Source organism: Lolium perenne, chromosome 1 (genome assembly GCF_019359855.2).
Source record: "Lolium perenne isolate Kyuss_39 chromosome 1, Kyuss_2.0, whole genome shotgun sequence".
Taxonomy (NCBI): Eukaryota; Viridiplantae; Streptophyta; class Magnoliopsida; order Poales; family Poaceae; genus Lolium; species Lolium perenne.
The window spans coordinates 77057631-77072720 of record NC_067244.2 but is presented as its reverse complement, the minus strand read 5'-3'; the positions used below and the strand labels follow the sequence as shown (position 1 = coordinate 77072720).

At 45.6% G+C, this 15090-nt stretch overlaps 2 protein-coding genes across 4 annotated transcripts; one reads left to right on the top strand and one right to left on the bottom strand.

Annotated features, from left to right (window-relative positions):
* The first annotated feature begins 900 nt into the window (after positions 1–900).
* LOC127293850 (uncharacterized) lies at positions 901–5248 on the top strand. 3 transcript variants are annotated; one of them, XM_051323551.2, is made up of 8 exons: positions 901–1017; positions 1349–1422; positions 1535–1764; positions 1924–1981; positions 2088–2212; positions 4491–4553; positions 4646–4770; positions 4921–5248. In XM_051323551.2, the coding sequence occupies exons 3-8, from the start codon at positions 1573–1575 to the stop codon at positions 5060–5062; spliced, it is 705 nt and encodes a 234-aa protein (XP_051179511.1). In that variant the 5' UTR covers positions 901–1017; positions 1349–1422; positions 1535–1572; the 3' UTR covers positions 5063–5248. The 3 variants fall into 3 exon arrangements, with proteins under 3 accessions (XP_051179511.1, XP_051179508.1, XP_051179500.1); XM_051323548.2 differs by having other exon boundaries at positions 1516–1764; XM_051323540.2 differs by having other exon boundaries at positions 910–1017; positions 1364–1422; positions 1516–1764.
* A 1201-nt stretch (positions 5249–6449) lies between these two features.
* LOC127341172 (LOB domain-containing protein 30-like) lies at positions 6450–8114 on the bottom strand. Its single transcript, XM_051366988.1, has 2 exons — positions 7812–8114; positions 6450–7134 (listed from the first exon to the last, which is right to left on the bottom strand). Exons 1-2 carry the CDS (start codon positions 8112–8114, stop codon positions 6718–6720), a joined length of 720 nt encoding a protein of 239 aa, XP_051222948.1. The 3' UTR covers positions 6450–6717.
* Between the last annotated feature and the right edge of the window lie 6976 nt (positions 8115–15090).

The window sequence follows — 15090 nt, the reverse complement described above, 5'->3', positions numbered from 1 at the left end:
CTGAATTTATTCCTACTAAAATGCATCCAGATCGACCATGTGGTGGTAAACAAAACCAAGATTAATTGTATCGCGCAGCAAGTTGATTCAAAAAAGGAATAGAGAAATTAGATATTCCAGTCTCCAACAAGACTATAAAATCTAATTTATGCTCCCTAATTGCCTCTTTGACAAAAAGATGCTTAGCAGTATCATCAAAACCACTCGGATTCCAATTCATACCTTTTAAATTCTGCATTATAAAAACTATTTCTTAATTCTTCTCTTAATACTTTTACGAATATTACTAGTATCGTAAATTTTTCTGGCCCTACTTTTCTTTGCCTTGACTACCGACCCTAGCTGTGCTGCCAGAGGTATGATGATTGCTACGGTCGGCATAGACCTAAGCCAATGGCTTTTCTGCATGTGCCAACGGCTTGCTGTAGATGTCTGCGCATTATCCTGTAGTGATTTACTTTGTTTCGTAATGTTCACCAATCCCATTGACTCACGGCTACCCTACGGATATAAACAGAAGTTTCCAATGGTACGATTTTTGTGGCATTCGTATTTTGTTGAGCAAACTAATGATTAATTTTTTTTCTCCCAACAAATATCTGTTTTCTACACGCAAACAAATTTGTTAAAATCGATCAAGAAATGGCTAGACTGGATACATGATGAGACCCTTCCCAAAAAGCCACGGCCAGCAGGCAGATACGGTGTTCACAGCCATATGTTTTTACGGAACACCTATAGCCACATTTCACCATTCCTCTCTTTGTCACCCTTGTTTTTGACATCTTCAGAAATTGATCATATGCTCTACGTTAGTCCTTAGATCTGCCATTGATCATACACCGCATGTTACTGTAGGATTTTCTCAATCAAATTTTCCGCTAGCAATCTTGGTGTAATCCCCCCCCCCCCCCCCCCCCCCACCACAGATCCCAGGGCTTAATTGTGGCCACTCGTTGCGGATGATGATGCTCGCAGAGAGCGCACGGTCCTGTCGCCACCCATTCTCCCTCCAAGGTATGCGTAATTTATCATCCCTTTTCCTCTTTTACTTGGCCCGATTGAAGTTCTTGGATTGGACCCTGGACATAGGTTGACATGAAGCTTGCATTTAAGCTAATCCCCACTGTGGATTCTACTCCAATTTCTCCCCCCTTTGTGTGTGTACTGTGTTCGGCACCGGTTCTGCAGTATGCCAAGCAGAGAGGATTGGGATGAATCCAAGCGGGCAGTTATTTTTTTTCCTGATCACTCTGCAATCTCCCATACGTCTTCTGGGCATTTATCTTCCTTTTTGTGTCATATAAATATGTCTTTGATCGTCATTTTGATATCCTTACATTGGCAGATCATGTTTGATCAGGTTGGAAATGCCAGATTTCAGCCGTTTCCTGTAAACATCTACATTCTGCTCCACGTAATGTAAGTATTACTTACACCCGAGCGTTAAAAAAAAGTTCAGTTAATTCCTCACGTAGTATCTGTGACACCCAGACCTCGTGCTATTTACTGAAGGTGGCCAGAATATATGCAGCAAAGAACAATGAGAGGAAACGGAGACGCTCCCGTAATATGTCCAAAGGTCCTACACTGAATGGTGAAGACACTTCTTCAAGCAACAGCGAAAATCCCGCTAGCATCCTTGAGGTCAATGGAGTTGTTACTAGTGATGAGAAACCTGCAGGTGCCCCAAGGAGTGCTGTTCTTCAGTCCTGCACTCTCACATCTGGCTTGCTGCTTGCGTCTGGTCTTGTTCTTCGTGAGGTAAACATTGGTTTTGCAGTGGTTGCAAAAGCTAGTATTATTTCAACAAAAGACCAGCTATTGGGAGCACCAGACTTTCTAAAGCACGTATAATGTTGTACTCTGTAGGATGGCAGGGCATTCTAGTAGTAACAGACATGTCATACTGTTTGTTTTCAGGTATCACACATTGCATCTTCAAATGGATGGCCATTTGCTGACTCTACGGTTGTATCATGTCAGTAGTTTGCTCCTTGTTCTCTCACAAAATGAATGAGAAGTCATGTAATGGTGTCGATTCAGCTAAACGCCCCCAAGCATACTAATCTAGTGCTGTTATGCAGTCAATTCTGAAAGTTGGCATCTCGAATTGGTTGCTGGACTCGTAATACTGATATCCTCTACCAGATACATTTTACTACAGACATGGCCAGATTTCAGAGATTCCAGTGAAGCTGCAAATACACAGGTATGTACAACCTTTGAATAAAGTCTCTTTTGCTCTATAAGTGCCTTTGTTAACATGCATTTTCTTTTCTTGAGCATGTACATAAATGCACGTCATCCTGTATTATTTTCGAGAAAACGCAAAAAGCCTTTGCGTTTCATTTCATTGAACAGAGGGAAGGTTTACGGTTACATGCCCCCTAAGGGGTGATACAACACGGTTGGGTAGGGAAGCAAAACAGGGGGGGGGGGGGGGGGGCTGGTGCTAGTGTACAGGTCTGGGGTAGGATCATGCGTAGCCCCTGGGCTCCTGCCCTTGCCCAAAGAGCGGCTTCCTCCTTGATGTTGTTGACGACGGTGCTGATGGAGGGTTGGGCTCCATTGAACACGCAGTCATTGCGATGCTTCCAGAGCATCCAGGAGACAAGCAAGGTGATGGATGCCAGGCCCTTATGGCTGGGAGCTGGGGAGCTTTGCCGTGCCCTGTGCCACCAAGTGTGGATCGAGTCGTCGCGTTCAGGAGGGTTACAGCTTTACAGGTGGCACGCAGCCAGGCAAGAACCTCGAACCAAACCTGCTGGGAGAAGCAGCAGCCTGTCAAGAGGTGTTGCATGGTTTCCATCTCCTGATCGCAGAGCAGGCAGCGGGGGTGGTGTTGGAGCCCCCGGCGTTGCAGGCGTGCGGCCGTCCAGCATCGGTCCAGGTTGGCGAGCCACAGGAAGAACTTGACGCTCTGTGGTGCCCAAGTGCGCCAGGTCAGTCTCCAGGTGCTGCAGCTAGTTGAGCCTAGGAACATGGCGTTATAGCAGGATTTGGCGGAGTAGACTCCGCTGTCGTTCCACTTCCAGGCCATGGCATCAGCCTGGTCCGTCAGCTGCACGCTTTCGAGCCGGCGCCAAAGCAGCAAATACTCGCCGATCTCCGGGATCCCGATGGTGCCATGGATGTCGCGCGCCCAGGAGTGGTTGAGTAGGCCGTCGGCGATCGTTCTGATGCACCGTCTGCGCTTGGGGATGCACGCATATAAGAGGGGCGCAACCTCGCTGATGGATCGCCCGTCGAGCCATCGGTCTTCCCAGAACAGCGCCGTGCATCCGTCGCCGAGGACCATAGTCGTCGAGGCAAAGAACAACGCGCGTTCCATGGGGGAGAACTGCAGGTCGAGGCCCTGCCAGGCCCTGGATGGGTCCGTGCGACTGAGCCAGAGCCAGCGCAGGCGCAGAGCGATGCCGGCTTTGTCCAGGTTTAGGACGCCGAGGCCGCCGCGATCGATGGGGCGACAGACTGTGCCCCAGTTCACGTGACAGCTGCCACCGTGCGCTTCCTTGCGGCCAGCCCAGAGGAAGCCACGCTCAATCTTCTCAATGAGGTGCAGCGTTTTCTTGTCGGGGGCGTGGACGAGGAGCTGGTGTATGGGGATCGCGCTGAGCACGGACTTGATCAGCTTGAGGCGCCCGGCCTTATCCATCAGGTGTGCTTTCCAGGTGGGTAACTTCGCTGCGACGCGGTTGATCGTGGGTTGCATCTGGGCTCTGGTGGGGCGCAGGATGGTGAGGGGAATGCCCAGATATGTGATGGGCAGCTCGACAACGGGGCATCCCAGGCCCGCGGATACCGCAGCCACGTCGTCGTCCGCAGCCACATCCTGTATTATGAGAACTCGCCAAAATGGTGCCAGCCTTACAGGAGAACCCTAAACCAAAACCAAAACAAGCAAACAAAAGGGAAGAAAAAATTATAAACTGAGAACTGTATACCTAATCAACTGAACACCTTAAGATGCAATATTTTAGTCTTTCCTCTCCCATGAAGTCGCCCATTATCGAAAAATGAAGTCGCGTGCAATGAGAAGTTGACAACCATTCTGCTGAAAGGTGTAACATATAGGTTCTAAATATGCTTATCATTTGGTGTGTTATCTCAAAGAAAATGTTTTTGGAGTGTATTGCATCAGCCAATTTAGCTATACAGGAAGCAAAAATTTCTTGATATACATTCCCCCCAGACATCAACCAATGCTCTGTTTTATGAACTAGGCGCAAATTGAGAATTTTACATCCTATCATCGTGTACTCCTGTCAAGTTGCACAATTGCTATAATTACCCCAGAGCTGATCTCTTAATTGCTTTCACAATCTGAGCTTTTTGTAAACAGCCAAAAATTATTATTTGCAATCTGCTATTTTTCTGATGTCACTGTCAACTTAACTCGACCCTGGCAAACTTACTTAGTATTATTAGCCAGTGCAAGTCCCTTTGCTACAACTCTAACTTTAGATGATTTTATTCTTTCCTACTAGATCCTAACTTCCCTGGAGCCTCTCGATTACATCGTGGTTGCTTGTCTCCCTGGAATAAGTGAGGTAAGCATATATATTTATTTAAAATGTTTTTGCAGAATTGTTTCTTTTCTCCAGAATAAATCTTCATGTTTAAAAAACTTTCGATATATCAGGAGCTCCTGTTTCGAGGGGCATTGATGCCAATTTTCGGACTGAACTGGTTAAGTGCCCTAGTAGCCGGTGCCTTTTTTGGTGTTCTTCACTTGGGTAATGGCAGGAGATACTCATTCGCAATCTGGTAGCCGCTCCCGCCTGCAGTATTTTCCTGCATGTTTACAATTCACAGTTCTTGAAACATGCCAGTTACCACCCTTTTCTTATGTGGGAGTTACCACCCAAACTATTGCTTCTGTTTCTTACATCTGATTTTCCTTTTTTGTGTTTCCAGGGCAACATTTGTTGGCCTTGCCTATGGTTTAGCAACCATAGCTTCATCAAGCATCATAGTCCCAATGGCTTCTCACTCCATAAATAATATTATTGGAGGCTTACTTTGGCGCTTCACCAACAACTCAGAAAGAGAAATGTAGATTGGACCTTAGTACATCTTTTGGCAAAACTTTTCATTTTCAAGTGTTACTTGTAGTTTCGCAGTTGCATAGACCGTTCAGTTCCTGTCGTACTTGCTCGCTGGTACTTTCAGTTACTGCATGTGTTATCTGTGGATGATTCTATTCTTCAGTTAATTTGAGGGTGAATTAAGCTAGTGATTACTATTTCACTTGCGTCATATTATCTTTCATGCCTATTGAGCTGCTCCTGCTGGTACTCTGGCTTATACCGACCTTGAAACGTTCTTATTTAACAAGAACCAGCAAGGTACATCAGATATTGTCCGATTCAGAAATGTTGCTTCAAAGTGACAAATATAATGTGTTATCTGAAAAATAACATACAGATAAACTGCAAAATAAAGGTTTCCTGGAGTTTCCATGTAGTTGAAACTCAGACACTCTGATGTACTATATATTACAAAATAACGCTGAGACAGCACACAGGAAATAGCTCATGCTGTGTTCCCGAGAGGGGGGGCATGAAGAAACATTCTGATACTGTTTTGGGGCTTCAAACTATTTGCAGCACTTTTCACACACAGGTGGAAACCTGTGAATGTTGCAGTAGCAGCAGGCCACACTGCAGTAGTTGTTGCAACCTGTAAATATTATCAGTCCACAACTGTCATCTCTGCACATCTAAGTTTCAGGGAAATCCGCGAAAAAGGAAATTAGTAACACTTGCAAATGAAAACTTTAAGGGAAATAAATTTCTGTGCAGACAAGGAAATTAGTAGTTTCAGTATGACTTGAAACAATATACTCTGCAACTTTTTGAAGACTAGGATTAACAAATACATGGCACTATCTTCCAATCGCCATAAGCGTCCTAAAACATGCATAAGCTGTGAAAATCACGATGAGAGAGTTTAAGAAGATTACCACTTATAACAATGTATCGAGACTTGCGCGCATTTCTTGAGGTAGCTGCAGGTAAAGGTGGTGCGAGAGAAAGAAACCCGAGGGTCGACAGCAGAAGGCAAGCGACGAGAACTATTTTCATCAAAACTGTCTTGTCACCAGCAGTAGCAGACATCTTGAGCTTGGTTGGTTCAGCAACATCAAGGCTCAAGATGATAGATATATACGTGTTTAAGCTGGTTGTTCAGTGTCCTGGTGGCAGGTGAGGGTTAGGGAGGAGGGACGAACAGTAATTCATTTCCATTCGCTAAGCCAAGATTAGCTTTTTGTGAAGAGGTATTAATATTTGTGCCATGTTGAGTTGTTAAGTGTTGCAATTAAGGTGTGGTAGAGTTTATTGTTTTAATCTAATACGATAATATTGCAGGTGGTATGCATGCATCAACGGACTGATCAGTGGCGAGAGCAGAAAACGAGTAATTCAGTTTACAAAGTGCAAATGCCAAAACTGCAATGTAATGTAGAAATTGTACTCCTATATCAATCAGTAAATTGGAAATTGCTTAATATTCCAGCACTATCTCCTCCCACATCTTCTTCGTCGCCTTATCCATCTCATATATCTCACCTTACAGCCATGAATTCGGTTGACATTTTCTCAAACTACAAATTTATTATCATGCAACTAATCCTCTCTCGACAATACATGAATGGTTGCATATCCCTGATCAGTCAGTTGACTCAGTTCACCTGCGAGGCAGACAGTCTCATCACTGTGTGCGCGATGGCCTTTGGGGCCTCGCTCCCGCCGATCTCCGTTGGGACCGTTCCAAGAGCTCCCTGGCCAGGGCTTGCAGGTCGCCACCGTCGGTGCGGCTGCCACCGGAGCCGGAGCCCTCTCCCATTTGGTCATATGGTTGTTGGAGTAGCGGCTGTTGGTGCTGGTGTTGGTGTTGGTGTTGGTGTTGGTGTTGCAAGTCCCACTGGGACTGCGTGGGCTGTGCGAAGAGCGATGACAGGTCGTTGCCGCTGTCCGGGACGTTCGACGACGACGGCAGGCCGGAGACGGAGAACGCGGTGGCCATTGGCACGTGCGGGAAAGACGGTGGCGGAGGCGGTGGCGGTGGCACGTCCAGCGTGGCGAGGTAGGCTTGCAGGTAGGCGACCCCGGCCTGGAGATTCGCCACCTGGAGGAGATCGTTCAATCCATCATGACATGCACCATGGAAGTTGACGAGTTAGATCAGATCACTGAAATGGATGCAAAGCTCACATTATATTTTTCTTGGCATGCAAACATGACTAGCATGATCGAATGAAGCAGCAGATACCTCAATGAAATCTAATCTCTTGTTGCCTAGTAAAATGCGTTGCTATCTATATCTAGTATTTTTTGTGTAGGAAATTGGTGGATTCTATCTATGAACCACTCTCGATTTTGGATTACAAGAGACTGATACTAGCTAGGGCCTAATTTCGTTCTTGGTTTCATCACAAAAACCAACATAGCTACCAGAGATTTACGGTGATATCATAAATTTACAGATTACGTATGAAGACCTAAAAGGGAGAGGGAAGATACTATGGTAGATGTTCCAATTAATGGTGAGACGATGTACATCACGGGTAACGGAAAGATCCTTCCTCATCAACTCCATTGGCTTGCTTGACTTTCTAGCCTCCTCCCAAAAGGAGGCCCATTCCACACAAAACAAAACCCCAAACCCCAAAACGGAAACGAAACACATCTGCACACCAACAACTCAAGATACATCGATCGTCGTCTCCCTTCCAATGACGAGAGAGATATAGTAGAGACCCTAGCTAGCTAGCTAGCCAGGTTTGGGTTAATTTGCAGACGCACCTGTTGCTGGAGGGCAGAGATGTGGTTGACGCAGCCGTAGACGGGGTCACGGAGGCGGGCCTGAGCCTCATAGCAGACGGTGACCACGGCGTCCATGCGCTTGTTCGCAGGGATCTGCAGGAGGAGCTTGGACAAGTTGCTGGCGCCGAACACCCTGTGCACCGCCGAGAAGTGCGCCGCCCCATGCTCCGCGTCGAAGTAGGGGGCGAAGATGCAGCCGGCCATGCACCTGCGCCGCAGGAACTTGCACGCCCCGCACGGCCGTCCACCGCCGCCGCCACCGCTCGACGAGCCGCTCATCATTCTCCAAGGAAATGGCCTAATTAACCTAGCTCCTAGCCCCTCGTTAGCTTACAAGGGTTAAACCTTGCAGTTTCTTACAGCTGAGCTGAGAGAGACTTGACACGGATGTTAGACGATGCGGTTTACTGGCATAGGACGGCAGGGAAGGTGAAAATGCACAGCCAAGTGATGTGGGTTTGCTTGTCCCATTTGCTGGAGGGTGGTGTCGATATATATAGCCTGTTAACCATTAATAGTTTCCAATTTTGCGTTGCTAATCCTTCAGCTGGGATTTTCTATTACGCGCTTATTTTGGCGCACATGTATTAATGACGACCTAGACTTTAGAGCCAAGGCAGCTAGGCAAGAATGGGGTTTTGCATCTTGAACAGAAATAGATTTCAGAGCACGTATCATTCTAGAGAAAACACCATCTTTTTAGCTCATCACATCATCATCATCTAGAGAAGTAATAAATGCATGTCCTTATCTCTTAGTATTGTCATCATTAGTAATTAATGGGTATTAACAAAGTTTTAATGAATAATTATGCTACTAAGGAAATACACGAAATACATGCGATACAATGGAGAAAATAAGCTTCTTTGTATTTTTTAATAAATCATCTCTTAGCTAAGCGAAGTTAACCTTCTCTTTCTTCGTTTTCTTTGTTTCCAAATGAGCAAAAACTTCAATCGTGGTACATGGCGGAGCCAAGATTTTCAAATGGCGAATATAGAGTGTTGAAAAAATCTAACATGGCAGGGTAGGCATGAAAGTTTACGATAACATCAACAGAACTAAAATTTGGTTTTAGTAGCGGAAATATTTTATTTATATTACAAAAACAAACTTAAAAACTTACTGGTTAGGTGTGTGAAATTCAACACACACGTAAATCATGAGGGTCGCTATCCACTACCAAGTCTCAATCGAAGCAAATGAACCAATAAAGTAATGCAAATTTTTGCCTAAATTTTGATCAATACTAGAAGTTAACAATGAATCAATCAGTAGGTTATGGATTCCCAAATCAGAAGGTGGAAATAATTAGAATACTCACATTGCCGACTCCCAGCCAGCCATCGGTGTCTAGCTTCCTGCCGAATGCGAGAGACCGAGGGGGTGAGAAAGGATTGGTCACTAGTGCCACACACCGATCTTCAGGTCGGGATATGGTCGGTCGGGGGCGGGATGGGTTGTGGCAGTGCAAGTGTGCGCCGCTCCGGCGCCTGTCTTGCCTTGGCTCTTGCGAATTGAATGGTTAGCACAGTCTCGGTGTGCCAGCGGCCTTGCGGTTTGTTGGGGGCGGGGGTTGTGGTAGTGCAAGCGTGTGACGCTCTAATGCTCGACTCTTGCGACTAGAAGGGTTAGAATAGCGTCGCTGCGACAACGGCCTTTTTGACAACCATATTTACTGTAATTTCCTTTTATGCAGGTTGGATGGCCGTTTTTCCCATATTCCTCTAATTACGTCACATCCATGTGTTCGCTTTAGTCCATATTGTTGATACCTTTCCGATACTACATGCATTCGATCTCTCCTATCACCTCCTTTTAATTATTTCTCCTGGTTACCATCCACACACTATCGGTTGCAAGCTTACCGGTCTCGTATGTTCTATCAAGCTTCCATTTTCCTACCCTGCCACTCTCTTTCCTAACCCCCCCCCCCCCATCTTCGTATGTGATTCAACATCCCTAAATTTATTTTTTCCTTCCCATTTTTCCTTGTGTTTCTATCTGCAAAGATTAAAACACAATTTTATTTCATTTTTCTATTTCCATTTCACAATTTATTATAATGTGCCAAAATTTGTCACAATGGTGCATCTTTGCATGGCAATTATTTTGCGAAATAGTGTTTACAAGTTTTTGTACAAAAAAATATTATTAATTTTATAAGTACCAAAAATGGGGGGGTGAGGTAGTACAGAAAATTGTGCAAAACGGGATCACTCCAATTTTCGCACAAACTAGACCATATTTGATTGACGATTCCTATCTTTTAATGAATTATTAACCTCCCCGGATACTTTTGCCCAATTAAATGACTTTCGTTGATTTATAGAAAGTAATTCAAAATTGACCTCCAAGTGTAATGTCATTTTCTCATAATTATTTACAAAAACGTTTTAGTACACAAATAGTAATTATATAGAAGAATCAATGGTTGGTTTTAACTATTCAACCCCTTGCTATGAACAGCCATGCTAGCCATTTGACCTAATTTTGAAAAAAAATGAAGAAAATGCAATCTTGCGCATATAGTATTTTATGTGTACATGTTTGCTCGTAAAAATAACGAACTTAGAATATGGCAATTTAAAAAAAACAAAATGGGCTATGATGCTTGAACCTTGATGGCTTTCAAGTCAAACGGACTCGGAGCATATATAATGTATAGTGTTAGCTTAGAGAAGATGCGTTATTTTAGCTCAGGCTGGTCATAGTGAATGATATCATATAAATCATTCATAGGATGCTAGTGTATGATATATTATGCATAATGTCATGTAGTACTATCATAGTATCACTTTTTTGCCCTTCATGGTGATGTTAGTCTTCTCTTGGAGGTGTCAACGTTGGTTTCTTTTTAGTTGGCACAGAAAAATGAATAGTAGGCCCCAAGCCCTAGTAAAGGAGGGGGTTGTAATAGGCTTGGCAAACCAACGTAAAACCCAATGAAATTTCATTGGGGAGTAACCCTCTTAACGACGCTCCATATCGAAACATGGGTGCGGTATTAAATGAGCAAGGGTCAAGTCACCATTGCCTTAGGGCCACTTCTTTTGGGCTTCTAAAGCAGCTTCGAGGTCCACAGAAGCTGAAGCCCAAAAGAAGGGAAAATTTCTGCCTAGCTTCCCCCCACTGCCGGCTCATGCGTAGCGTAAATTGAGCTGCCTGGAGAAACTGGGAATGACCAGCTTCCCGAGCTTCTCCCGTGAAAATCAAAGCGGTATATTCATTTGACCCTGTGGTTTCCGTTTATTACTCCAAACTGCCACCGAGCACGAACCGTTTTCTTCTCTGTTTCCAGCCCGAGGCAGACCAAACCGAACACACCCATCCATGGCAGTTCCCGTGGCTCTCTCCCGTCCATGGCCCCACAGCCAATAGTGTTCGCGCCGCCGGAAGACTCCTCCGATGCGAGCCGCCGGACGACTCCTCCGATGCGAGCCGCCGTTGAACGCCTCCCGCCATCATCCTCGTCCCGCAACCACCTGTGGTGTCCGCCCTCAGCGCCGCATCCAAGCCTGGGCGAGCAGCCCCTGCGTCGATCTCCTCCGCAGTGCCGAGCAGCTCTGCGTACCTTTAATATCCTCCACCTCCGGCCAGGACAGGAGCTCACCGCAGCACCCCCGACCTCCCGGCCTCACGATCTGCTAAAAAACTTGTTGACGCTGCCGTACGCAGTTGAAAAAGAAGGTGCCTCAGCATGATTTGGGTGCTCAATTCGGTTTCTACTTGTGACAATACCGATTGTAATTTGACTAGTAAATCAGTACTGTAGTCTATAGGTTGGTCAGAAATTACATCAACGGTAAATACATGGTAACCTGATCCAATACAAATGTCGAAGGAAAAAAGATGTGTTTCTGATGCTAAATAAGAGAAGCAAATAATGGAGGAGCATTATCACAGCCTTTTTAAAATTTATTTCTTGATTATTTTTTTGAAACTACCATACAATCATATTAGGAAACACATCACCGTTAGGGGTGTTACGGACATTATACAAGAAATAAGCCTATATACCATAAGCCCAAAAGAAGGGGATGAAGAGTTTCTCAGAGCTTCTTCCCACCGGAGTTTCTACCCACCGAAATTCATAAGCCGGCTTCTTCATAAGCATAAGCCCAAAAGAAGTGGCCCTTAGTGGTGTGCTACATCTTCCCACAGATGTAGTCATAAGTGAGCAAGGATCTTTTTATCTCCCTATCTCAATGGATGCGAAGAGGGCAAGGAAGCTAGCCGAAGCAAATATGTTGCAAATGGGTAGTTAGAATGTAGGATCCTTTATCCATACCTTTCCAATCGCGATAGGACTACATCAAGGGTCGGCTTTGAGTCCATACATGTATTCTTTAGTGATGGATTGTGGTGATCCTGCATACCACTGCATGTTGTAGTACGTCAGTCGTTGACGTAACATGTGCGAAGTACCAATCCGAAAATATTACATCCCTCAGAGTAGTACAACAGAAGCATAGTTGGTCTTTATTTCAGTCATTTAATATTACAAGCCATATAATTACATCATATTGGAGCTCCTCCTGGGTCCATAGAGGTTTACTCCTAGGTTCATGGTAAACCATACTCAACTTATACAATATAGGTCTTAAAAGGTTTAACATTATTCAACTCGAGCAGTTAAATACTATAGAGTTTGTACTGCTCGACTACACTACTACTATAGTTGCTTAAGCTTGTTCTCCTTCTAGAGCCTCCCCAGTTCCGTACACTATCAGATAGTCAACCCCCTCTACCCCTCTAGAGAGGTCTGGTTCTTCATAGCAGATCCCATCTGCTCCATCTTGTTCTTCATTGGCCTCCCCCAGGTGAGTCAGACAATCTAAGCATGGGATTATAAGAGGTATGAGTACGAGCGTACTCAACACGTTTATTATAGGAAAGAGGTGTTTAATACACTAGCTACGACATTAGACCAGAAAGTCTAATACCAATGCAGTTTTCATAATCATTTCTTCAAATGGTTACTTTTATTCAGAAGAACTATGTCTGTCAGCCTTCACCGGGTGTCTAGAACTTCATGGAATTCCTTTTCGGCAGCGTTCGCGGTTTCAAATCCCGGAACAGGGAGTGATAGGTCACGATTCATTACACTCTGCAGAGGTGTGTTGCTTTACCCATAAGAGATCTTAACCTTGGTGCCAACCGGGCAGCTTTCCCGTTCACACTTCCGTGGTGTGAGCCCCGGTATAAGGTCCTAGTTAATCATTGCATTCCTCCACGACCTCGCACACCCACTGACGAGGCGGTTCCTCGGCGATGCCCACCATGAGGGGCTTGGGTTTTAGAGAAAGGCGACGACGGAGGTTCCGGGAGCGAGGCGGTACACAACGTACCCAGGTTCACGTCCCCGCGGTGGAGGATCGCTACGTCCTGCTAGCAATCCAGTGTATGAAAATATGTGCACAGGAGGCCACCATAGGCGGAGTTGTTGGATCTAGTCTAGTTCTAATCTGCGGGTTGCGGTGTCTAGGCGTGTCGCCTCTATGATTATGTTTCTGAATATGCGTGTGTCTCTAAGGGGTGCCCCTGCCTGGCTTTATATATCAGCCAAGTTAGGGTTTACAAGAGTCCTAGTAGGATTCATGTTGGAGTCTTCTTTCCTTGTAGTCCAAGTTGAGGCGCGTGCAGGTCCAGCTCGTCGAGTCCTTGTGCTGGTCCAGCTTCATAGTTTGCACCGGGTATGGCAATGTTGAGTACCCGAAGGGTTATGCCCACGTTAGTAGCCCCCGAGTGTCTGGCCGAAGTGAAGCTTCGGGCAGGGACTAAAGTTGTCTTCGCCGAATGTCTTGATCATCTGTTCAATCTTGTGTGTGATGTAGAGTCTAAGTTGCTTTCTGTCGGGTGCGCGAAGCGCTCCCGATGGGAGTAGCCCCCGAGTCTATGGGCGGGTGCTTGCAGCCACGCATAGACTCAAGTTGTACTACTCGAAGATCTTGATTGTTGATGCCGACGTCTTCAAGTTTATTCTTCTTTGTTGGCGAGGTTGCCATCTTTTTCTCGGGTGCGCGACCAGCGCTCCTGATGGGAGTAGCCCCCGAGCCTGTAAATGAATATGAAACAGTTATGTATAGAGTGTAAAATGCAGAGTCGAATACCGTACATGTCTTCGAGTTCCGAGAACATGATGTCGATGACTCTGATGATTTCATAGATAGAGGATTTGACGATTTGGATGATGTCACAGAGGAGCTGATGATTTGGATCTTGTCCCAGAGGAACCGATGATTTGGATGATGGCCCAGAGGAGCCGATGATTTGGATGATGGCCCAGAGGAGCCGATGATTTGGATCTTGTCCCAGAGGAACCGATGATTTGGATGATGGCCCAGAAGAGTCGATGATTCGGATGATACCCAGGAGGAGACGATGATTTTATCGGGTGCGCGTCCAGCGCTCCCAATGGAAGTAGCCCCCGAGTCTGGGAACTGATGCTTGCAACCGTGAGTAGACTCAAGTCGAGCAACTTGATGTTCATTGTTTTCTTCTGGTGCCTTTGATACATTCTTGTTTATTTCAAGGGGCAATTCTTAATGCACCTTGGGCATCGTTGATGCCATTGTTTATAAGTTTATCGGCAGCAAATTATTTGAGTGATCAGCTCGTGTTCCGGGTCTTGCTAAACCCGTTGTATGTGCAACTTTGCTTTCAACCAATGCATGTCTTGACAGCAGCTCCTGAATAGATCGGTGGCACTAGATCTGTCGATGACTCCGTCGCTCTTTGATACTTCTGTAATGTAAAGTATTGAGCGCGGGTCATTTTCGTACGTGTTTCATGATCCTTGCTATCTGCGGCACTCTTTGAGGCATCTATAGCAAAGGAAAAGAGCAAGGTCCCCGTTGTTTCATGATCCTTGCTATCTGCGGCACTCTTTGAGGCATCTATAGCGAAGAAAAAGAGCAAGGTCCCCGAAATAATCTTCAGGGGACCGTGAGCACAATCAAATCTTCAAGGGACTGTGAGCACAGTCAAATCTTCAAGGGACCGTGAGCACAGTCGAATCTTCAAGGGACCGTGAGCATAGTCGAATCTTCAAGGGACCGTGAGCACAGTCAAATCTTCAAGGGACTGTGAGCACAGTTGAATCTTCAAGGGACCGTGAGCACAGTCAAATCTTCAAGGGACTGTGAGCACAGTCGAATCTTCAAGGGACCGTGAGCACAGTCGAATCTTCAAGGGACCGTGAGCACAGTCGAATCTTCAAGGGACCGTGAGCACAGTCAAATCTTCAAGGGACCAT

What these genes read in the sequence shown, in the direction of transcription:
- LOC127341172 (XM_051366988.1), bottom strand. Translation starts at nt 8,114, where the DNA reads ATGATGAGCGGCTCGTCGAGCGGTGGCGGCGGCGGTGGACGGCCGTGC. An exon ending in TCTCTGCCCTCCAGCAACAG is followed by an intron (nt 7,135 to 7,811) that starts GTGCGTCTGCAA and finishes GATCTCCTCCAG; the next exon opens with GTGGCGAATCTCCAGGCCGG.
- LOC127293850 (XM_051323540.2), top strand. Translation starts at nt 963, where the DNA reads ATGATGATGCTCGCAGAGAGCGCACGGTCCTGTCGCCACCCATTCTCC. An exon ending in CTGGTCTTGTTCTTCGTGAG is followed by an intron (nt 1,765 to 1,923) that starts GTAAACATTGGT and finishes GTTTGTTTTCAG; the next exon opens with GTATCACACATTGCATCTTC. An exon ending in GTGAAGCTGCAAATACACAG is followed by an intron (nt 2,213 to 4,490) that starts GTATGTACAACC and finishes CTTTCCTACTAG; the next exon opens with ATCCTAACTTCCCTGGAGCC.